General features: G+C 42.5%; 1 protein-coding gene across 2 annotated transcripts in view; it reads left to right on the top strand.

Moving 5' to 3' along the window:
• The window catches only part of LOC134347086 (ephrin type-A receptor 5-like), a 328,980-nt gene that overhangs the window by 171,008 nt on the left and 133,961 nt on the right, over positions 1 to 24,011 (top strand). For both annotated transcript variants that reach the window (XM_063049198.1, XM_063049199.1), the window contains exon 5: positions 7,551 to 7,886. In XM_063049198.1, the coding sequence (XP_062905268.1) occupies positions 7,551 to 7,886 (336 nt within the window). The remainder of the gene's footprint in view (positions 1 to 7,550; positions 7,887 to 24,011) is intronic.

The following is a 24,011-nucleotide window of genomic DNA, read 5'->3' as shown; positions in this document are numbered from 1 at the left end:
TGAGAAATACCCAGTGGAATTTAGGGCCACAGTGCCTGAAAGTAGGCCCTTCAGCCCATCTTCTGCATGCTGAGTAAGGTAATCTTATTTATTTGTTTTTAGCATATCTTTCTCTAAACTTTTTTACCTAAGAACTTGTCCAAATGTCTTTTATATGTTACAATTGTCACCACCTCAACCTCTTCTTCTATCAGCTTGTTCCAAATACCCTCCATATTCTATGTGAAAGACTTGCCATTCAGGTCACCTCACCCTTAAAATTTTCCCCTCTCACTTTAATTCTATGCCTTCTACTTTTAGACTCCCTTACCGAGGAAAAAGACTGTGACCGTCCACATTATCTAGCCCCTCATGATCTAATAAACCTCTTTAAGGTTATACCTCAGCCTCCTTCATTCCAGGGAAAACAATTCCAGCCTAGCCATCTCACCTCATAACTCAAGCCCCACAATCCCGCTAACATCCTTGTGAACTTTCTCCACACCATCTCTGGCTTAATCAAATGAATCGCAAAGTCATGCAATCTGAGACAATTCCTGGATTATCACGTGCAGGCCCTGCACATAATGATCCAGGAATTGTCTCACCAACATCCTGTACCGTTGTAAAGCAACATCGCTCCTTTCGTGCTCAATGCCCCCTCCGATGAAAGAAGCTATACATAGAAACATAGAAACATAGAAAATAGGTGCAGGAGTAGGCCATTCGGCCCTTCGAGCCTGCACCGCCATTTATTATGATCATGGCTGATCATCCAACTCAGAACCCCGCCCCAGCCTTCCCTCCATACCCCCTGACCCCTGTAGCCACAAGGGCCATATCTAACTCCCTCTTAAATATAGCCAATGAACTGGCCTCAACTGTTTCCTGTGGCAGAGAATTCCACAGATTCACCACTCTCTGTGTGAAGAAGTTTTTCCTAATCTCGGTCCTAAAAGGCTTCCCCTCTATCCTCAAACTGTGACCCCTCGTTCTGGACTTCCCCAACATCGGGAACAATCTTCCTGCATCTAGCCTGGCCAATCCCTTTAGGATCTTATACGTTTCAATCAGATCCCCCCTCAATCTTCTAAATTCCAACGAGTACAAGCCCAGTTCATCCAGTCTTTCTTCATATGAAAGTCCTGCCATCCCAGGAATCAATCTGGTGAACCTTCTTTGTACTCCCTCTATGGCAAAGATGTCTTTCCTCAGATTAGGGGACCAAAACTGCACACAATACTCCAGGTGTGGTCTCACCAAGGCCTTGTACAACTGCAGTAGTACCTCCCTGCTCCTGTACTCGAATCCTCTCGCTATAAATGCCAGCATACCATTCGCCTTTTTCACCGCCTGCTGTACCTGCATGCCCACTTTCAATGACTGGCGTATAATGACACCCAGGTCTCGTTGCACCTCCCCTTTTCCTAATCGGCCACCATTCAGATAATAATCTGTTTTCCTATTTTTGCCACCAAAGTGGATAACTTCACATTTATCCACATTAAATTGCATCTGCCATGAGTTTGCCCACTCACCCAACCTATCCAAGTCACCCTGCATCCTCTTAGCATCCTCCTCACTGCTAACACTGCCACCCAGCTTCGTGTCATCCGCAAACTTGGAGATGCTGCATTTAATTCCCTCATCCAAGTCATTAATATATATTGTAAACAACTGGGGTCCCAGCACTGAGCCTTGCGGTACCCCACTGGTCACCGCCTGCCATTCTGAAAAGGTCCCGTTTATTCCCACTCTTTGCTTCCTGTCTGCTAACCTTGATAACTGACTCCAGCAGTTTCCCCACCACCGACGTTAGGCTAACCGGTCTATAATTCCCCGGTTTCTCTCTCCCTCCTTTTTTAAAAATTGGGGTTACATTAGCCACCCTCCAATCCTCAGGAACTAGTCCAGAATCTAACGAGTTTTGAAAAATTATCACTAATGCATCCACTATTTCTTGGGCTACTTCCTTAAGCACTCTAGGATGCAGACCATCTGGCCCTGGGGATTTATCTGCCTTCAATCCCTTCAATTTACCTAACACCACTTCCCTACTAACATGTATTTCACTCATTTCCTCCATCTCACTGGACCCTCTGTCCCTTACTATTTCTGGAAGATTATTTATGTCCTCCTTAGTGAAGACAGAACCAAAGTAATTATTCAATTGGTCTGCCATGTCCTTGCTCCCCATAATCAATTCACCTGTTTCTGTCTGCAGGGGACCTACATTTGTCTTTACCAGTCTTTTCCTTTTTACATATCTATCAAAGCTTTTACAGTCCGTTTTTATGTTCTCTGCCAGTTTTCTCTCATAATCTTTTTTCCCCTTCCTAATTAAGCCCTTTGTCCTCCTCTGCTGAACTCTGAATTTCTCCCAGTCCTCAGGTGAGCCACTTTCTCTGGCTAATTTGTATGCTACTTCTTTGGAATTGATACTATCCCTAATTTCTCTTGTCAGCCACGGGTGCACTACCTTCCTTGATTTATTCTTTTGCCAAACTGGGATGAACAATTGTTGTAGTTCATCCATGCAACCTATAAATGCTTGCCATTGCATATCCACCGTCAATCCTTTAAGTGTCATTTGCCAGTCTATCTTAGCTAATTCACGTCTCATACCTTCAAAGTTACCCCTCTTTAAGTTCAGAACCTTTGTTTCTGAATTAACTATGTCACTCTCCATATTAATGAAGAATTCCACCATATTATGGTCACTCTTACCCAAGGGGCCTCTCACGACAAGATCACTAATTAACCCTTCCTCATTGCTCAAAACCCAGTCCAGAATAGCCTGCTCTCTAGTCGGTTCCTCGACATGTTGGTTCAAAAAACCATCCCGCATACATTCCAAGAAATCCTCTTCCTCAGCACCTTTACCAATTTGGTTCACCCAGTCTACATGTAGATTGAAGTCACCCATTATAACTGCTGTTCCTTTATTGCACACATTTCTAATTTCCTGTTTAATACCATCTCCGACCTCACTACTACTGTTAGGTGGCCTGTACACAACTCCCACCAGCGTCTTCTGCCCCTTAGTGTTACGCAGCTCTACCCATATCGATTCCACATCTTCCCGGCTTATGTCCTTCCTTTCTATTGCGTTAATCTCTTCTTTAACCAGCAACGCCACCCCACCTCCCCTTCCTTCATGTCTATCCCTCCTGAATATTGAATATCCCTGAGCGTTGAGCTCCCATCCCTGGTCACCCTGGAGCCATGTATCTGTGATCCCAACTATATCATAATCATTAATAGCAATCTGCACTTTCAATTCATCCACCTTATTACGAATGCTCCTTGCATTGACACATAAAGCCTTCAGGCACTCTTTTACAACTCTCTTAGCCCTTGTACAATTATGTTGAAAAGTGGCCCTTTTTAATGCTTGCCCTGGATTTGTCGGCCTGCCACTTTTACTTTTCTCCTTTGTACTTTTTGCTTCTACGCTCATTTTACACCCCTCTATCTCTCTGCACTGGTTCCCATCCCTCTGTTGTGAACTAACCTCCTCACGCCTAGCCTCTTTAATTTGATTCCCACCCCCCAACCATTCTAGTTTAAAGTCACCTCAGTAGCCCCCGCTAATCTCCCCGCCAGGATATTGGTCCCCCTAGGATTCAAGTGTAACCCGTCCTTTTTGTACAGGTCACGCCTGCGCCAAAAGAGGTCCCAATGATCCAAAAACTTGAATCCCTGCCCCCTGCTCCAATCCCTCAGCCACGCATTTATCCTCCACCTCATCGCATTCCTACTCTCACTGTCGCGTGGCACAGGCAGTAATCCCGAGATTACTACCTTTGCGGTCCTTTTTCTCAACTCCCTTCCTAGCTCCCTATATTCTCCTTTCAGGACCTCATCCCTTTTCCTACCTATGTCATTGGTACCTATATGTACCACGACCTCTGGCTCCTCACCCTCCCACTTCAGGATATCTTGGACACGATCAGAAATATCCCGGACCCTGGCACCAGGGAGGCAAACTACCATCCGGGTCTCTGGACTGCGTCCACAGAATCGCCTCTCTGACCCCCTTACTATCGAGTCCCCTATCACAACTGCCCTCCTCTTCCTTGCCCTACCCTTCTGAGCTACAGGGCCAGACTCTGTGCCGGAGGCACGGCCGCAGTCGCTTCCCCCGGGTAAGCTGTCCCCCCCAACAGTACTCAAACAGGAGTACCTGTTGTTAAGGGGCACAGCCACCGGGTTACTCCCCATCACCTGCCTTTTCCCCTTCCCCCTCCTAACCGTGACCCACTTGTCTGCCTCCCGTGGCCCCGGCGTGACCACCTGCCTTCCACTCCTCTCTATCACCTCCTCGCTCTCCCTGACCAGACGAAGGTCATCGAGCTGCAGCTCCAGTTCCGTAACGCGGTCCCTTAGGAGCTGCATCTCGATGCACTTGGCACAGATGTAGACGTCTGGGAGGCTTGGAGACTCCAGGGCCTCCCACATCCGACACCGAGAACAGCAAACTGCCCTCACAGTCATAATGCCCCTCTCCTCAAATAGCAACAGAAAATGAATGCCAAACCTTCCTCGCCTCGCCCGCTTCCGCCTAAGCCTGGTGAGCCGAAGCCCTTAAGTCTTCACTCTGCTCCCGGCTCACTCCGCCGCCCGCAAACTACGCTGCCCGCTCTATGAGGCTTTGTTCCTTTTAAATCTGCCGCGCTGCACTGCCCGACGTCACACGCCTGGGCAGTCCCGCCTCTCAGAAAGCCGTTGGAGAAAAAAAAATAACGAAAATTTCAAAAATCTCTTTCTCGGCACTCCCACTCAGACTCTCAGACTCCTTCTTCGAATCAAACCCGAACCTTGTGCCTTCTTCACTATCTTGTTTACTGTACGTTTTGTAACTTCAAAACGTTAAAATACTTCAAGGGGAGATACTGGAATCCGGGAATGCGGGTCCAACTTCGTGTTTGCTTTAAGCGAGGCACGCATGTATCACGTGAAGGCGTGATGATGTATGCAATTCACATATTTGTATACATAACCTGTAATGAATTATTTAAAGGAATACGAATGCTTAATCAAATGAAATATTTACAAGATTACTCAAATGTTACTGAAATATCAAATACACAACATAACTGCTTTCAGTGGACTTGTACTTCTAGGTGTTTCTGTTCAACAACGTTCCCTGGGGACCTGCTATTCCTTTAGTCACCTTCCCAGCTGATCTAGATCCTTATAGTTCCTTAGATAATATTCTTCAATGTCCACCGCGCCACGAACTTTGGTGTCATTTGCGTACTTACTGTCCATGCCACCTATATTCCAAATCATTATTATACTGTATATGATAAATGAGAGGTGATATATTTTGGGAACTCTCATGCAGCTGGAGGGTGCAGCATGAATGTTAAGGTCCTGGGGAATGTTGAGGGATAGTGGGAGTTTGATATGGGAATCCAAAAATCCTGAAGGTGGCACTACAGCTAGATGATGCAGTTAACAAGGTATAATTAGGGAACGGAATACAAGAATGGGGAGATTATGTTCCAAAATTATAAAACTTCGTTAGACTTTGGCTGGAGTCCTACATCATTTCTGGTCATCACACCATAGGACAGATTGGAAAGGGTGCAGAGAAAATTGAACAAGATGTTGTCTGAGATGGAGCATTTAGTCATGAGGAGAGACTGGAGATGTTAGGTTTGTTTTCCCTGGAGTGGATGTTAGGAGGGGTCTGGATTGAGGTATGTAAGTTTCTAAAGGATTTGAGAGGATGGTCTGCAGGAATCTTTACTCCATATCAGAAGTAGATAAGTTTAGGCTAAGGCAATAAAAGATTTAGAGGGGATTCAATGGGGATCTTTTCTCATCCAAAGATTGGGGAACTTTGAGCACGCTGCTGGAGGAAGTGCTGGAAGGTACTGAAGGCATTTAAGATGTGTCTTGACAAACACTCAAAATGCCCAGGCAATGTAGGCTAAGGACCAAGTGCTGAAAAATGGGATTAATAGGGATGGTTATCCATGGCTGCAATAGAGGAGTTAGACCCAACACCCTTTCTCTGTACTATACCTCTGTATAACTTGCCAGAGCAATCTCCAACATGGCCTTCCAGACCCAGAGCCATTCATGGTTAATATCTATTGACCTGCTGCCTCGTCCACTGCAAGACCTGCAGTGCTTGTAGGAGTGTTGCTTAGAAATAATAGAGAAAGAAAATCAAATGAGAACATCACCACTGAATGTTATCATTGCAAAATGATGTTATCATTCCACGGCCTTGACACTCGTAATGTCTTAATTAATGTATTTTGTTTTTATAATGAACTAATATTCATTTTAAGAGAACATAAAAGCAGGTATGTACAGCTAAGGTTTTACAGGGAATTGGTAAGACTGCATTCGGAATATTGTGAGGAATTTTGGGGCCATTAGCCAAGAAAAAGTATGCTGGCCCTGGTGAGGGTCTAGAAGAGTTTCACAAGAATAATCCCAGGAGACAAAGGCTTAACACAGCAGGAATATTTAATGTTTCTGAGCCTGTACTCAATGAAGTTCAGAAGGATGAGGAGGGATCTCATTGAAACCTATTGGATATTGAAGGGCTGAGACTGGGTGTTTGTATAATGAATAATTCCATTAGTAGAAATACCTAGATCCTAAGTGTACAGCCTTAGAATAAATGGATATCCCTCTAGAAATGAGATGAAGAGTAATTTCTTCTGTCTGAGAGTGGTGCATTGGTGGAATTGTTTGGCACACAGAGCTGTAAAGATCAAGATATTAGGTGAATTTAAGGCTGCAATTAATGGGTCCTAATTGCTAATGGAAAGCATTATAGAGAGAAGACAGGAGAATGGGGTTGAAAAAAATCAGCCTCGACTGAATGACTTGATGGGTTAGATGGCCTAATTCAGCACCAATGTCACAAGGTCTATCTTTGTAAAATAAGGATGCAGCTGATGGAAAGACACAGAAACTACCTGTGCACCTTCTTTGGCATCAGAAAGGTGAACAATAAGGGTGACTTTTCTTTAAGCTCAAGAATCTTGTGGATGGACTACAGACCTTCCCCCCATCTTGTACCCTTATCTATTCCAGTATATTGCAGTCAGTTTCTGAGGCAGGTAAAGTCTTGAGGAACTTTGACCTCACAGAGTCACAGTGTCTTAGTCAGACAGCACAGAAACAGACCCTTCAGCCATATCAGTCCATGCTGACCCAGATCCCCATCTGAGCTAGACCCATTTGGCCATACTCGTCTAAACTAGGGGTCCCCGATAGTTTTTATGCCACGAACCCCTGCTCTAAACCTTTCCTATTGATGTACCTGTCTGAGTACCTTTTAAATGTTGTTTATGTGCCCGCCTCAATCATTTTTTCTGGCAGCTTGGGCCGTATTTGGAAATATAGGTGAAAAGATACCCCTTCTATAATTTATCCCTATAAACACAAGGATATAAATATCCCTGCATTCCCTATCACTTTGGACTATATTTATGCATATAGGAAGGAATTCTGTGCAAGATATTAATCTGAATTCAATATTGGGGTGAGGAATGTACATGCAAGTATACAACTAACTTTGTTTTTGTCATTGATTATAGGACCACCGTCAGCCCCACAGAATGTCATTTCCAACATCAATAATACCAGTGTGATCCTGGACTGGAGCCCCCCTGCTGACGCAGGAGGGAGGAAGGATGTGATGTATCTGGTGGTCTGCAAGAGGTGCAGCGTGGATTTGATTGAGTGTGATGAGTGTGGTGGTGGAGTGCGGTATATCCCTCAGGAGACAGGGCTGACCAACACTTCAGTGATGGTGGTGGATCTCCTGGCTCACACCAATTACACCTTTGAGATTGAAGCAGTGAATGGAGTGTCAGAGCTCAGCCCCATCCCTAGGCAGTTTGTGTCTGTAAATGTCACGACAAATCAAGCAGGTAAGTGCCCTTAAGGAAAATGGATAGAGATTGGTTTTCATTGACCTATAGAGACTGAAAATGTGTTTTAGTTTTCAGCACAAAAGGAAGACTCATGGCCACTTCAATATATATATATAAATGCATTTTATTGTTTTTAAATTATAATATAATTTGAAAAGCAACCTGAATGAAAATATATGCATTTGTTTTCAATGCACTGGCTAGACAGAACACTTGTTCAAAGTTTTATTTATTTGGCTTTATCACAATGTTGATTAAGTAATTTTCTCCACAATGAAGTTCAAGAATAGCTCCTTGATGTCTGCCATAGTGCCACTTTGAATGATCACAGGGAAATGGACTCTGGCTACTTATCCCCAGCAATGTTTCACTGAACTTGGAGATTCTGCAGGGATCTGATGCAGGCGGACGTAGAATAGAAAGAGACCACAGAGCCTCAAAACAGAGTGCTACAGTTCATGCACAGTGTTGTTTTTGTGTTTTGTATGGGGGGGGGCTGTAGGAGGGTAAGGGGTTAGTGGTTTGGGGGTTGATGTTTTTGTTGCATTCCATGTGGGGGAGAGGGATTGGAAGGGGTAGGGTTGATAATTGTGTTCCCATAATTTTTCTTTCTTGCCTTCATGGCTATCTGGAGAAGAAGATGTATGCTGCGATAATAAATGAACCTTTCAATCCTTCAAATGATAAATGCAGCGTGTTAACCAAAGTTAATTGTTCAGGGTATTAATTATATTTATCTGCAAATATCTTCATAAAATACATGATATCTGGTAATTATAACCAGCATGGATAGACACATAGTCCTGATCTGAAAAGGTTAATTTCTAAGGCAAAACTGCTTATGCTTTGGCAAGGATTGAACTAAACTTAGATTAATCCACCAGTGCAGTGACGAGGAAGTGCTGCATTGTTGGAAGCATCATGCAAGGGATGAGATGGTAAGCCATTTTCTCTTATGATTCCTGAAGTATATGTAATGTGATTTCTTAACTAATGCCATGGACAATTATCAGATTCCTAAATATCCAAATGGGAAATCTGTGAACATCTGTGAAATGTTACAGTCTAATCTCTGTCATGTGTAATGGCAACAATATAATCTGTTGTTTTTTAACTGATTTGTGTCGTGCTGTGATTTTTTCATTATTATTGGTTTTAACCACAGTAAATCGGTAAACTGGTAAATTATTTTATTATTATCATATGTACTAAAGGACAGTGAAAGCCGTCTTGTATACTGTCCATATAGATCAATTAACTATAAAACTATACTGAGGCAGTTAATAGCAGAATGCAGAGTAAGGTGTTAGGGTACAGAGAAAGTTCAGTGCAGATACACAGTAAGGTGCAAAATCAATATGAGGTAGATAGTTTAGTTAAGAGTCCACCGTTTTGTTTTACGAAACCATAGAATAACATTTTAACAGCAGAATAGACGCTGTCCTTGAACCTGGTCGTACGTGTTTTCAAGCTTTTGTGTTTTCTATTGAATGATAGAAGGGAGAAGAGAGAATGATTGGGAGGGTGGGGGTCTTCAATTATGTTGCCTGTTTTACTGAAACAGGGAGAATTATAGACAGAGCCCATAGAAGGGAGCTGGTTTCTGTGAAATGCCAAGCTTTGTTCACGACACTGCTACTTCTTCTGGTCATGGGGACAGCAGTTGCCATACCACGCCATGATCCATCAGATGGGATGCCATCGATGGTGCATTGATAAAGATTTGTGATGGTCAAAGGATACATACAAAATTTATTTACCATTCCTGAGGGAGTAGAGGCACTAGTGAGATTTCTTGAACCTGACATTAACATTGTTGTATTAGTTCAGGTGTAGCTCACACCTAGGAACTTGAAACTCTCAACCTTCTCAACCTCACTACTGTTGATGCAGTCAATAGCCAGATCTTTTGTTTCGCTGATATTAAGAGAAAGTTGTTGCCATGACACTATATCAGTTATGAAAGTGAGATGGATATGTCTAGTCCAATCCATGTCAGTGTGCTTGACAATTCTCAGTGTCATGAGCACCCTACCCACTACCCACTAACACTAACAAGAAGGTAGCTTACCTCTTCTTCCTTAAGGATATTTCGAGATAGGCAGTAAATCCATACCTTTCTGATGACATCCATATCTCAAAAATTGTACAAATTGTCCATCAAAGCATTAATCATTCAATAAAGTTAGCAGATCAGGCAGCAACTGTGTGGAGAGAAAATGAGTCAACATTTCTCATGAAGCAAGAAACAAGATGTTGGAGGAACTGAGTGAGTCAGGCAGCATCTGTGGAGGAAAATGGACAGATGATGTTTTGGGTTGAGATCTAAAGTCATGACAAAAGCTCATTAACCAAAAACATGAACTCTATAGAAAACAATTCCTCGCACACTAGGATGTTGTTCATTGACCTCAGCTTGGCACTTAACACAATCATCCTTCAGAGGCTTGTGGGTAAATTGTCCTCATTGGGACGCTGTAACGAGATTTTAGAGTTCTTTTCAGAAAGACCCCAGTCAGTCCAAGTTCTAAACAACATCTCAAGCTCCATCACACTGAAATGCTTCTCCCCAGAGTTGTGTGTTCAGTCCGCTGCTGTTCACAATGCTGACCCATGACTGCACTGCCAGATTCAGTTCAAACACATCATCAGGTTTCCTAATGTTGCCATAATGGTTGGTCTCATCAGCAACAATGATAAACCCATGAAAAGAATTCAGGCTGGACAGTGCACCTGGGCAAGTACAGAAAACCTATGCTGATCAACCGCCTGGAGTATTCACTAAGATTGTTAACCCCTCACTTTGGCAGTCTGAACTAACTACTTGCTTCAAGTAAGCTTCAAATATTCCGGTGCCCAGAAAAACATGTCTCAATGACTATTCTCCAGTAGAGCTTACATCCACAGTGATGAAGTGTTTTGAGAGTTTGGTGATGAAACTCATCAATTCCTGTCTGAAAAGCAACTTGGATCAGCTCCAATTTGCCTATCGGTGCAACAGGTCCACAGCAAATGTCATCTTATTGGCACTTCATTTAACACTGGAAAATCTGGACAGCAAAGATACATACATCAGAATGCTCTTTATTGATGACAGTTCAGCATTCAATACCATCATCTCCTCAAAACTAATCAATAAGCTTCAAGACCTTGACCTCAATACTTCCTTGTGCAATTGGATCCTCAATTTCCTCACTTGAAGACCTCAGTCAAGTCGGCTTGGCAACAACATCTTCTCCACGATCTCCATCAGCACAGATGCACCACAAGGCTGTGTGCTTAGCCCCCTCCTCTACTCACTACACTTATGATGTATGGCTAAGCACAGCTCCAATGCCATATTCAAGTTTGTTGACAACATCACTGTCATAGGTTGAATCAAAGCTGCTGATTGACCAGCATATAAAAGGGAGATTGAAAATCTGGCTGAGTGGTGCCATAACAACAACCTCTTCCTCAATGGCAGCAAGAATAAGGAGCTGATTCATGACTTCAGGAGGAGGAAACCTGGGGTCCATGCCCCAGTCCTCATTGGAAGATCAGAGGTAGAGAAGGTCAATAACTGTAAATTCCTCAGTGTTGTTATTTTGGAGGACCTGTCTTGGGCCCAGCACATAAGTGCAATTATGAAGAAAGAACGGCAGCATTGTTTCTTCCTTAGGAGTTTGCGAAGATTCAGCACGACACCTAAGACTTTGACAACCTTTCTGAGATCTATATTGGAGAGTATATTGACTGGCTGCATCACAGCCTGATATGGAAACACCAATGCCCTTGAACAGAAAATTCAGCAAAAAGTATTGGATACAGCCCAAGCATTGAGCACATCTGCATGAAACGTCATAGCTGGAAAACAGCACCCATCATTAGGGATTCCCACCCAACAAGACATGCTTGCTTCTCACTGCTTCCATCAGGAAGAAGGTACAGGAGCCTCAGGACTCACACAACCAGGTTCAGGAAGAGTTATTACCCCTCAGCCATCAGGCTCTTGAATCAAAGGGGATAATCAAAGTGGATAATCAAGGACATGACTCACCCAGCCAACGCACTTTTCGTCCCTCTTCCCTCCGGAAGAAGGCTCAGGAGCTTGAAGACTCGTACAGCCAGGTTTGGGAACAGCTTCTTTCCAACTGTGATAAGACTGCTGAACGGATCCTGACCCGGATCTGGGCCGTAGCCTCCAAATATCCGGACCTGCCTCTCGGTTTTTTTTGCACTACCTTACTTTCCCTTTTCTATTTTCTATTTGTAATTTAAAATTTAAATTTTTAATATTTACTATTGATTTGTACTCCAGGGAGCGCAAAGCACAGAATCAAATATCACTATGATGATTGTACGTTCTAGTATCAATTGTCTGGCGACAATAAAGTATAAAGTAAAAAGTAAACTTCACTCAACTTCATTTGCCCCATCATTCATTATTGAAATGTTCCTACAACCTATGGATTCAGTTTTGAGTTTCGATATTTGTTGCTTATTTATTCATTATTCCTTCTTTCTTTTTGTACTTGCACAGATTACACACTGGTTGAATGCCCAAGTTGGTGTGGTCTTTCATTGATGGTTATTTTCTTTTAGTTATTATTCTATTATGGATTTATTGAGTATGTCCACAAGAAAAGAAAATGAATGTCAGTGTTGTATATGGTGACATATACAGTGTGTACTTAGATTATAAATTTACTTTGAACATTTAAATTTGATGAGTCTGCATACAAAGAGGAGGTAGAGAAGCTTGTCAAATAGTGCAAGAACAATAACCTGTGTCTCAACATGTACAAGACAAAAGAGATGATTGTGGACTTCAGGAGGGCACATATTGACCACTCTCCATTGCATATCAGTAGCTCTGCAGTGGAGAGAGTGAAGAGCACAAAGGTCTTTGGTGTGCACAGAATGGATGATCTAACCTTGACACACAACACCTCCTCACTAGGCCAGAATGCACATCAGCATCTACACTTTTTAAGGAGAATGCTGCCCACCCCCATTCTAAGAACTTTCTACAGGAGCACCGGTGAAAAGGTCCTGTCATGCTGCATCATTGTGTGGTAGGAACCACAAGATCCTACAGAGGACAGTAAAAATCACCAAGAGGATCATCATTTTGAATTATAATTTATAAATTTATATTATATTATTTTTGATTTACATACTGTGTGTGATATATGTTGAGTGGGTGCACCATGATCCAGAGGTACATCGTTTTGTATGGATGTACAAATGTACGTTCAGATGTCAATAAACCTGAATTTGAACTTGAAGTTGTTTCTCTCTCCACAGATGCTGCCTGACTTGCTGAATATTACCAACATTTAAGTCATACAGAAACAGGCCTTTCAGTCTATTCTGCCCATTCTAACCATCGTGTACCCATATATACTAGTGCTATAAAATCAATACCCATATTTATCAGCACTTGGTCTGTAGCATTCTGCTTTTATTTCAGAAAGATTTCAGGTCTATACAATAGCAAACCTTTTTTTTTGTTCTTGGATCATTGTATAAATACCCACTTATTTTCCTCTTCACCTTGGAGAAAATAATTTGAAGCTGTGATTTGTTTTATTACATATTCTTCTGGCACTCCAGTGACTGCATTCCATATCTTTTTCTACCGAAACAATTCCACACATTTCAGAAATGAATTATTTTCAATAAGTCAGATCTATGATCATATATTAACTCCCAAGGCATGCTACAGTTGCTGAACTAAAGCCCAATGTGTGTTAACATTGAAAGACCAAAATGCCAAGAGATACGATCAGCCTAAGTGAATAGTAATTCTAAATATGACAGATATATTTGCTAAATTTGTTAAGCTTTGTTTTAATGGCTATACAGGTGAATTTTATTTCTGGTAATATTCAGACATTTTGAAGTATCCGACTGCTCAGAAAAATAGGTACATCCAATATGTTGATTCAAATGCATAACATTTTTTGATTCATTTGAAATATCCAATATTTGAAAATGAACAAGATTATCTTTGAAATTAAACAACATTATTTTCTATTACGAAAATTTCAGTGACATTGGTGACAAAACTTGAATTGGGCAGCCGGCTCTGGCCAAATTGTCTTGTGATACATCCTAAATGAAAATTCAATGACAGATCCTGGTAGGGAAAGAATATCCTCAGGGCTACTTAATAAGCTGCTGAGCCTTTCACTTTATGCTCTACAAGTGGGCTTAGATTGATAATTCATGGGCAGCAAAGTCATACATTCGTTTGCTAGCCTATGCTAAATAAGAATTAAAACAAAAATTAGATGCAAATTCTACTTTGCAATGGGAGCTAAATTGATGTGTGGATTGCAGATGGTTTTGATAGTGTGATTTTTTTTTAATCTGCCATCTGTTCTCAGTTGTAGCATCATCTACATGAGATGAGAAGAAAAACAACGTGATATAATGCAGTTCTCAATACATGAGCCTGCAGGGAGGAAACAAACTTATATTGATTGCTAATTGGCACCAGCAGAGAGACTTCTTCATAAATTGAGACTCAGTTGGCAACGTGAATGGGAGTGAGTGTAATAAAAGCCCATGTGTGGAACACTGTGTTTGCAGCTCAGTGGGTTTCTGATCCCACGTGCTTTCCTTCAGATGCCCGGAGTTATATATCTACACCTGGTTCCTGGGATTTGTGCTGCTGTATCTAGCCACTCCATCTTTTCAGTAGTCTCTCCTGTTCATAAGTTATAGTGTACATGGGAGTAGGTTAAACCTGCCCTGCCTGACAAGAAGTAGTCAGTTAGTTCAGCCACATATTGTACATCTCATCCCATTCTTACTTCCCATCTTCCCATTGATTGATCATTGGCAGTTCTGGAAAATTCTCCTGATTATTGGGATATTAGGGATATAATTCAATAGTAATAAATATGGAGTTCTGTTGCCGTAACCTAATGCAACATTCCATTTTGGGATCATTCAGATGACCTTTCAAGAGATGTCCTTGGTAGGCACAAAGTAGTTGATTCATTCCTCATAGAGAATGGTGTCTTCAAAAGTAAAACTAGAATTGTCAATGACTTTTAATTTATTAACTCCTGGGCTTTAATAGGACTAGACAGTACAAGCATTGAGAATTACAGTGGGTAAATGGGATCAGTTTAGGTACTGTATGCGCAATGGTTGGCATAGATATATTGGGGTGAAAGGCCTGTTTATGTGTTGTACATCTATATGACTCTCTGTGACTCCCTGTGGCTGCCATGTGTACTTGCAACACTGCCATTTAAAATACATGTACAATTTAAAACCATGTACAATTTAAGATTATTAAAGTTAGCATTCTTTGTAGATCCATAGGTACAACTTTGCTGCCTGCCTAAAATCTTCTGTATAAAATGTTTATCAGCACTCCAGTGAGAATCCTGCGCTGAATTGTGTATTCATTTATTTCTCCAAAGACGAAATTTGCTAATGGATAGAAATTTTTATGTAATACATATTTGACAAGTACAATAGATCGGGTCTGTTCAAAAAAGCCACACTAGCTCCATCTCCAGCGATGGAGCCTCTTCTGGTTACAATCTCTGGTTAAAAATCTGTTCTCGGAATCTAGTCCAATAGAGGATAATGGTCTCGATATTGTATTGACTTTTAATGAATTGCCAGATCTGTGCATTTTGAAAACTAACACAGTTATCGGTTAAGTGTTGTAAAATAAAAACATAACTGTGGTTTTGAGAATTAAATTGAATTAATAAATGGATTATGCTATCAGTATAACATTTAGATTGAACATAGGAGTCAACGATCTACTTAGCCTGCTGAGTTATATTTTTGAACTCCGTTTATGCATATTTTGCCAATAACAATTTTTTTAAAAAATATTTTTATTTTTATTTATTACAAACAAACAAAAAAACACAAAGAAAAATACAGCACATCCACAAAAACCACAACCATGAAAAAGCCTCTTTTTTAAAGTAATTGAAGTGTTCTTTCTGACTGGAACACTTGGAGACCTGTTTGCAGATGGCTTGAAACACACTGATCCGTATTATTCTCTGATTTATCTTTGGAACTACCACACTGATCAAAGAGGCTTAAACAGTGGGCTGAATTGGGCACTGTGCACCCACTTTCACTGTGGGCAAATTCTGCAAGATGTAGTTCCGTTAGATCCCAGACATTGCTGATGTGAGGTGTGCAGACATCATTGGGGTAAAGGGCATCGGGGATGGGTACCTGAAGCAATGAGACTCAGCACGTAACGCTATTGCCGATTCGGCAGGACAATGGCTCAGTGAATAGAGCCACTGCCTTACAGCTCTGGACAGGTTGCAATCCTGACCTCGGATGCTGTGCATCTGGAGTTGCACGTTCTCCCTGTCACCGTGTAGGTTTGTCCCAGGTTCTCCAGTTTCATCCCCATCCCAAAAATATATGGGTTGGGTAATTTAGTTGTAAATTGTCCCCAGTGTGTAGGTGAGAAGTAGAATCTGTGGGAAGCTGATACTTTGTGGGGAAAGTTGAAACCAGGATTAATATAAGGTTTCAAGAGGTGACCATGAGGATTGGCAAGTTGCAGGGCAGTGGACATTAGCATGGGCTATGATAACATCTACATTGTTGGTTGGTCTGGATACTTAAAGCTCTTTGGGTCCAGAGCGAGTTAGCCAACTTGATACAAAATTGGCTTAGTGCTGGGTGGCAGGGACTGGTAATTTAAGTTTGTTTTTCAGAATGGACATCTGTAAACAGCAGTGTGCTGCAGGGATTGGTGTTTAGAGCATGGTTGTTTGTTGTATATTTTAATGAGTTGGCCTGATTAGTAAGTTTGTAGATGAGATCAGAATTGTGGTCTTGTAAGCTGTGAAGAATTCAAGGGAAATGCAATCGGATTTTACTTTTCTCTTGAACTGTTACATAATTTTGTCTTGAAATTCAAAGGTGTTCATTTGGTTGTCTTCATTTTTGGTTTGAAGGTATTTTTCGATGATCCTTCACTGAGAGATTCAATAGCTGACAACTTCCAAGATGTCATGTGTAACTATATATGGTTGGTAAGAGGGATTGCTTTAGTAACCCCACCATTACAGAAAGGTATTGTGATTAAGTTAAGCCCAATGAAGAACCACATTAGAGTGAAGTTTATAGGGGAGAGAAACTGATGGTTGAGTGAGGATGTCAGAGATCACGAGGAAGATTGGCACCTGTGATGTTGAGATAGACAGGTTAGGATCAAGTGACTAGCAAATAGAGGAGTCAGGCAGAGGATTTAGAGCATGGGTCTGGAGAGTGTTTAGGTACGTTTGGCTGTTGTGAACCACCATGTGGCCAGGGTTAGTGGTCTGTGAAAGGTTGTGGTTGGGTTAACAGATTTGTGGTTGTTGGTGGGGGGTCAGAGATGGGGGATGTTAGGGAGAGGCAGAAACATAGAAAGTAGAACATAGAATAGTACACTAAAGGCCCTTCAGCCCACAATGTTGTCTTAGAACCCTTTTTAAACAATGGAACAACATGAGCAATACGCCAATCCTCTGGCGCTATCCCTGTTTCTAATGACATTTGAAATATTTCTCTCAGAGTCCCGGTTATTTCCACACTAACTTCCCTCAAGGTCCTATGGAATATCCTGTCAGGACCTGGAGACTTATCCACTTTTATATTCCTTAAAAGCGCCAGTAATTCCTCTTCTTTAATTGGCATAGTTTCCATAACTACCCTACTTGTTTCCCTTACCTTACACAATTCAATATCCTTCTCCTTAGTGATAGCGAAGAAAAGAAATTGTTCAAAATCTCCCCCATCTCTTTTGGTTCCACACATAGCCATTCACTCTGATTTTCTAAGGGACCAACTTTATCCCTCACTATCCTTTTGCTATTAATATAACTGTAGAAACCCTTTGGATTTATTTTTACCTTGCTTGCCAAAGCAACCTCATATCTTCTTTTAGCTTTTCTAATTTCTTTCTTAAGATTCTTTTTACATTCTTTATATTCCTTGAGCACCTCATTTACTCCAAGCTGCCTATATTTATTGTAGATCTCTCTCTTTTTCCGAACCAAGTTTCCAATGTCCCTTGAAAACCATGGCTCTCTCAAAATTTAACCTTTCCTTTCAACCTAACAGGAACCTAAAGATTCTGTACCCTCAAAATTTTACCTTTAAATGACCTCCATTTCTCTATTACATCCTTCCCATAAAACAAATTGTCCCAATCCACTCCTTCTAAATTCTTTTGCATCTCCTCAAAGTTAGCCGTTCTCCAATCGAAAAATCTCAACCCTGGGTCCAGTCCTATCCTTCCCCATAATTATATTGAAACTAATGGCATTGTGATCACTGGACCCGAAGTGCTCCCCAACACATACCTCCGTCACCTGACCTATCTCATTCCCTAACAGGAGATCCAACACTGCCCCTTCTCTAGTTGGTACCTCTATGTATTGCTGCAAACAACTATCTTGCGCACATTTCACAAACTCCAAACCATCCAGCCCTTTTACAGTATGGGTTTCCCAGTCTATGTTTGGAAAAATAATATCTCCCACAAGCACAACCTTGTGCTTACTACAAATATCTGCTATCTCCTTACAAATTTGCTCCTCCAATTCTCGCTCCCCAGTAGGTGGTCTATAATACACTCCATAAGCATTACTACACCTCTCCCATTCCTCAATTCCACCCAAAGATGGCGGCGCGACACAGCGCGTGCGGCCGCTCCGGTGGATGTCTGTTATTTGTCAAGTAGGGGATCGTGCACAATTCTGATTTGATGGAGACAGATGTGAGAGTACGGAGGAACATCTGGAGAAACTTCTGAAATTCCCGCTTCGCTGCCGCTGTTACTGTGTGGTCTGGAATCTCCGGAGGAGAAGACCCCAAATCCTCGGCTTTGCTTGTTTCGGCGGCCAGGGTGAGGTCGAAGGTGCTCGGCAGAGGATGGCGCTCGGGAGGTTGTATCAGAGGGGCTGGTTGGAGGCTCGAAGTTTTTGGATGGACAGACTCAGTGTCAGCTGTGGTCGGGTGCTTCCAATGTATGGGCAGTTGTCGGTGCCTGGAGGTTGATGGCAGGGAGTTTCTCCCTTTGCTGCCTGCTATCGGGGACTTGGGAGTCGATCGACTCGGGATTTTGAGACTTTTTTTTTACCATGCCCTTTATCAAATTATGGTATTGCTTTGCACTGCTGTAACTATATGTTATAATTATGCGGTTCTGTCAGTGTTAGTCTTTGGTTTGTCTGTTTATACATAGAACATAGAACATAGAATAGTGCAGCACAGTACAGGCCCTTAGGCCCACAATGTTGTGCTAACCCTCAAACCCTGCCTCCCATATAAGCCCCCACCTTAGATTCCTCCATATACCTGTCTAGTAGTCTCTTAAACTTCACTAGTGTATCTGCCTCCACCACTGACTCAGGCAGTACATTCCACGCACCAACCACTCTCTGAGTAAGTAACCTTCCTCTAATATCCCCCTTGAACTTCCCACCCCTTACCTTAAAGCCATGTCCTCTTGTATTGAGCAGTGGTGCCCTGGGGAAGAGGCGCTGGCTATCCACTCTATCTATTCCTCTTATTATCTTGTACACCTCTATCATGTCTCCTCTCATCCTCCTTCTCTCCAAAGAGTAAAGCCCTAGCTCTCTTAATCTCTGATCATAATCCATACTTCCTAAACCAGGCAGCATCCTGGTAACTCTCCTCTGTACCCTTTCCAATGCTTCCACATCCTTCCTATAGGGAGGTGACCAGAACTGGACACAGTACTCCAAGTGTGGCCTAACCAGAGTTTTATAGAGCTGCATCATTACATCGCGACTCTTAAACTCTATCCCTTGACTTATGAAAGCTAACACCCCATAAGCTTTCTTAACTACCCTATCCACCTGTGAGGCAACTTTCAAGGATCTGTGGACATGTACCCCGAGATCCCTCTGCTCCTCCACACTACCAAGTATCCTGCCATTTACTTTGTACTCTGCCTTGGAGTTTGTCCTTCCAAAGTGTACCACCTCACACTTCTCCAGGTTGAACTCCATCTGCCACTTCTCAGCCCACTTCTGCATCCTATCAATGTCTCTTTGCAATCTGTGACAATCCTCTACACTATCTACAACACCACCAACTTTTGTGTCATCTGCAAACTTGCCAACCCACCCTTCTACCCCTGCCTCCAGGTTGTTAATAAAAATCATGAAAAGTAGAGGTCCCAGAACAGATCCTTGTGGGACACCACTAGTCACAATCCTCCAATCTGAATGTACTCCCTCCACCACCACCCTCTGCCTTCTGCAGGCAAACCAATTCTGAATCCACCTGGCCAAACTTCCCTGGATCCCATGCCTTCTAACCTTCTGAATAAGCTTACCGTGTGGAACCTTGTCAAATGCCTTACTAAAATCCATATAGATCACATCCACTGCACTTCCCTCATCTATATGCCTGGTCACCTCCTCAAAGAACTCTATCAGGCTTGTTAGACACGATATGCCCTTCACAAAGCCATGCTGACTGTCCCTGATCAGACCATGATTCTCTAAATGCCTGTAGATCCTATCTCTAAGAATCTTTACCAACAGCTTTCCCACCACAGACGTAAGGCTCACTGGTCTATAATTAGCTGGACTATCCCTACTATCTTTTTTGAACAAGGGAACAACATTCGCCTCCCTCCAGTCCTCCGGTACATTCCTGTGGACAACGAGGACATAAAGATCCTAGCCAGAGGCTCAGCAATCTCTTCTCTCGCCTCGTGGAGCAGCCTGGGGAATATTCCGTCAGGCCCCGGGGACTTATCTGTCTTAATGTATTTTAACAACTCCAACACCTCCTCTCCCTTAATATCAAAATGCTCCAGAACATCAACCTCACTCATATTGTCCTCACCATTATCAAGTTCCCTCTCATTGGTGAATACCGAAGAGAAGTATTCATTGAGGACCTCGCTCACTTCCACAGCCTCCAGGCACATCTTCCCACCTTTATCTCTAATCGGGCCTACCTTCACTCCTGTCATCCTTTTTTTCTTCACATAATTGAAGAATGCCTTGGGGTTTTCCTTTACTCCACTCGCCAAGGCCTTCTCATGCCCCCTTCTTGCTCTTCTCAGCCCCTTTTTAAGCTCCTTTCTTGCTTCCCTATATTCCTCAATAGACCCATCTGATCCTTGTTTCCTAAACCTCATGTATGCTGCCTTCTTCCACCTGACTAGATTGTCCACCTCACTTGTCACCCATGGTTCCTTCACCCTACCATTCTTTATCTTCCTCACCGGGACAAATTTATCCCTTACATCCCGCAAGAGATCTCTAAACATCGACCACATGTCCATAGTACATTTCCCTGCAAAAACATCATCCCAGTTCACACCAGCAAGCTCTAGCCTTATAGCCTTATAATTTGTCTTTCCCCAATTAAAAATTTTCCTGTCCTCTTTGATTCTATCCTTTTCCATGATAATTATAAAGGCCAGGGAGCAGTGGTCACTGTCCCCCAGATGCTCACCCACCGAGAGATCTGTGACCTGACCCGGTTCATTACCTAGTACTAAATCTAGTATGGCATTCCACATACTGTGACAGGAATCCATCCTGGACACACTTAACAAATTCTGCCCCATCTAAACCCTTGGAACTAATCAGGTGCCGATCAATATTAGGAAAGTTAAAGTCACCCATGATAACAACCCTGTTATTTTTGCACCTTTCCAAAATCTGCCTCCCAATTTTCTGTGCTATCACTCTGGAGGAACATTGTATTATTTCTTAATGCATGCATGCATGTCTAAATGACAATAAACGAGGACTGAGTGTTCTCATAATCAAATCTAATCTAATCTAAAAAATAGCCTCCCTAGATGAGTCCTCTAATCTATCCTGCCAAAGCACCGCAGTAATATTTTCTCTGAGAAACAATGCAACACCTCCCCCTCTTGCCCCTCCGATTCTACGATTCTATCACACCTGAAGCAACGAAATCTAGGAATATTTAGTTGCCAATCACACCCCTCCTGCAACCATGTTTCACTAATAGCTACAACATCATTATTTCCAGGTATCAATCCATGCTCTAAGCTCATCCACCTTTCTTACAATGCTCCTAGCATTAAAATTGAAGCATTTAAGAAACTCTCCACCTCCCACTCTCTGTTTATCACAAATGGTGCAAACAACTTTTTTATCTTTTTCTTCCTTCTCCCCAACATCTTCGGTCTGAGTGCTCCCGTTCTCTGTCCCCGGCCTATCCTCCCTCACACACTGTCTACTAGCTTTCTCTATTTGTGAACTAACCTCCTCTCTCCTTGTCTCTTCAATTTGATACCCATCCCCCAACCATTCTAGTTTAAAGTCTCCCCAGTAGCCTTCGCAAATCTCCCCGCCAGGATATTGGTCCCCCTAGGACTCAAGTGCAACCCATCCTTTTTGTACAGGTCACATCTGCCCCAAAAGAGGTCCCAATGATCCAGAAACTTGAATCCCTGCCCCCTGCTCTAATCCCTCAGCCACACATTTACCCTCCACCTCATTCCATTCCTACTCTCACTGTCATGTGGCACAGGCAGTAATCCCGAGATTACTAACTTTGCGGTCCTTTTTCTCAACTCCCTTCCTAACTCCGTATATTCCCCTTTCAGGACCTCTTCCCTTTTCCTACCTATGTCATTGGTACCTATATGTACCATGACCTCTGGCTCCTCACCCTCCCACTTCAGAATATCTTACAAATTATGCAAATAAAAAAATAATTCTGAGAACATGAGTTGTAGAGTCCTGTAGGTTGGAGAATCATTTCAACATTGAGGTGAGTGAAGTTATCCAGAATGGTTCCAGGACCCTGATGGTTGTAGGGTCATAACTTGGTGCTGTGGGATCAAAGGCACCCCTACCTCTGGTCCAATGGTACTAGCATGACCTGAATAATTCTTCGTGATTGATTCTGCTTTCTTGTGGCAATGTTCCACATAAAGGTGCTCAATGGTGGGTTAAGGAGTTGTGTCCACTGTCTCTGAAATGCTTACGTACCAAGATCAGGTTCATTGTCCAGTACTAGACCCAGTATGGCCTCTCCTCTAGTCAATGTGTCCGCATATTGTGTCAGCAATCCTTTCTGGACACACTTAACAATTCTGGCCCATCTAAAACCTTTTCATAAAGGTGACAATCAAAATCAGTGCCCACACGGCCCAGGCGGTTGCAGGATCCATAACCGTAAACAATATTAGGGATTTTTAAGTCACCCATGGCAACAACCCTGTTATTTTTGCCTCCCACTCTGTTCCTCAGTGTTATTGCTGCTACGGGGGAGGGATGTTATTGCTCCCTTTCTGTTCCTAACGTCCACCCACCCTGACTTAGTAGACCATCCTTCCATGACGTCCTCATTTTCTGTCACTGTCATACTATCCTTAATTATAAATTCACTCCCCCACCCCTTTTATATCCCTACCTGTCTGTATTGAACCACCTAAACCCAGGAACATCTCACAGCCATTCCTGCTTCTGAGACAACCAAATGGCTAGAATATTGCAATTCCATCTACTGATCCATGCTCTAAGTTCATTATCCTTGTTCCTGATATTTCTTGCATTAAAATAAGACACATTTCACCCCATCCAACTGACTGTATTTATGCCCTGCTCCCTGCCTGTCCTTCCTCACAGTCACTCTTTGCATTGCACCAGCCTTTACACCAACTGCTCCGTCCTCTGATCTATCACTGTGTTTTCCAACCCATGCCAACCTAGCTTAAACCCTCCTCAACAGCTCTAGCAAGCCTGTTGCAAGGATATTGGTTCCCCTTGAGATCATTTGTAATCCATCCCTTCAGTATTTTCCCAAGAAGAGATCCCAATGGTCCACAAATCTGAAACCTGGACTAATTTATCAGCCACACATTCATCTGTATATCATCCTATTCTTACCCTCACTGGCACAGGCAGCAGTGCAGAGAGAACTTCTTTTGATGTCCTGCTTTTTAGTTTCCTACCTAGCTCCCTATACTCACTCTTCAGGACCTCATACCTTTTCCTTCCTATGTCATAGAAACCAATATGTACCACAACTTCTGGCTGCTTACCCTCCCCCTGAAGAATGCAGTGAACCAGATCTGAGATGTCCCTGACCCTGGCACCTGGGAGGCTTCTTTCA

This window comes from Mobula hypostoma, chromosome 5, assembly GCF_963921235.1.
Source record: "Mobula hypostoma chromosome 5, sMobHyp1.1, whole genome shotgun sequence".
NCBI classification, from domain to species: Eukaryota; Metazoa; Chordata; class Chondrichthyes; order Myliobatiformes; family Myliobatidae; genus Mobula; species Mobula hypostoma.
Note: the sequence above shows the minus strand (reverse complement) of the source record. Positions and strands in the feature narration are given on the sequence as shown.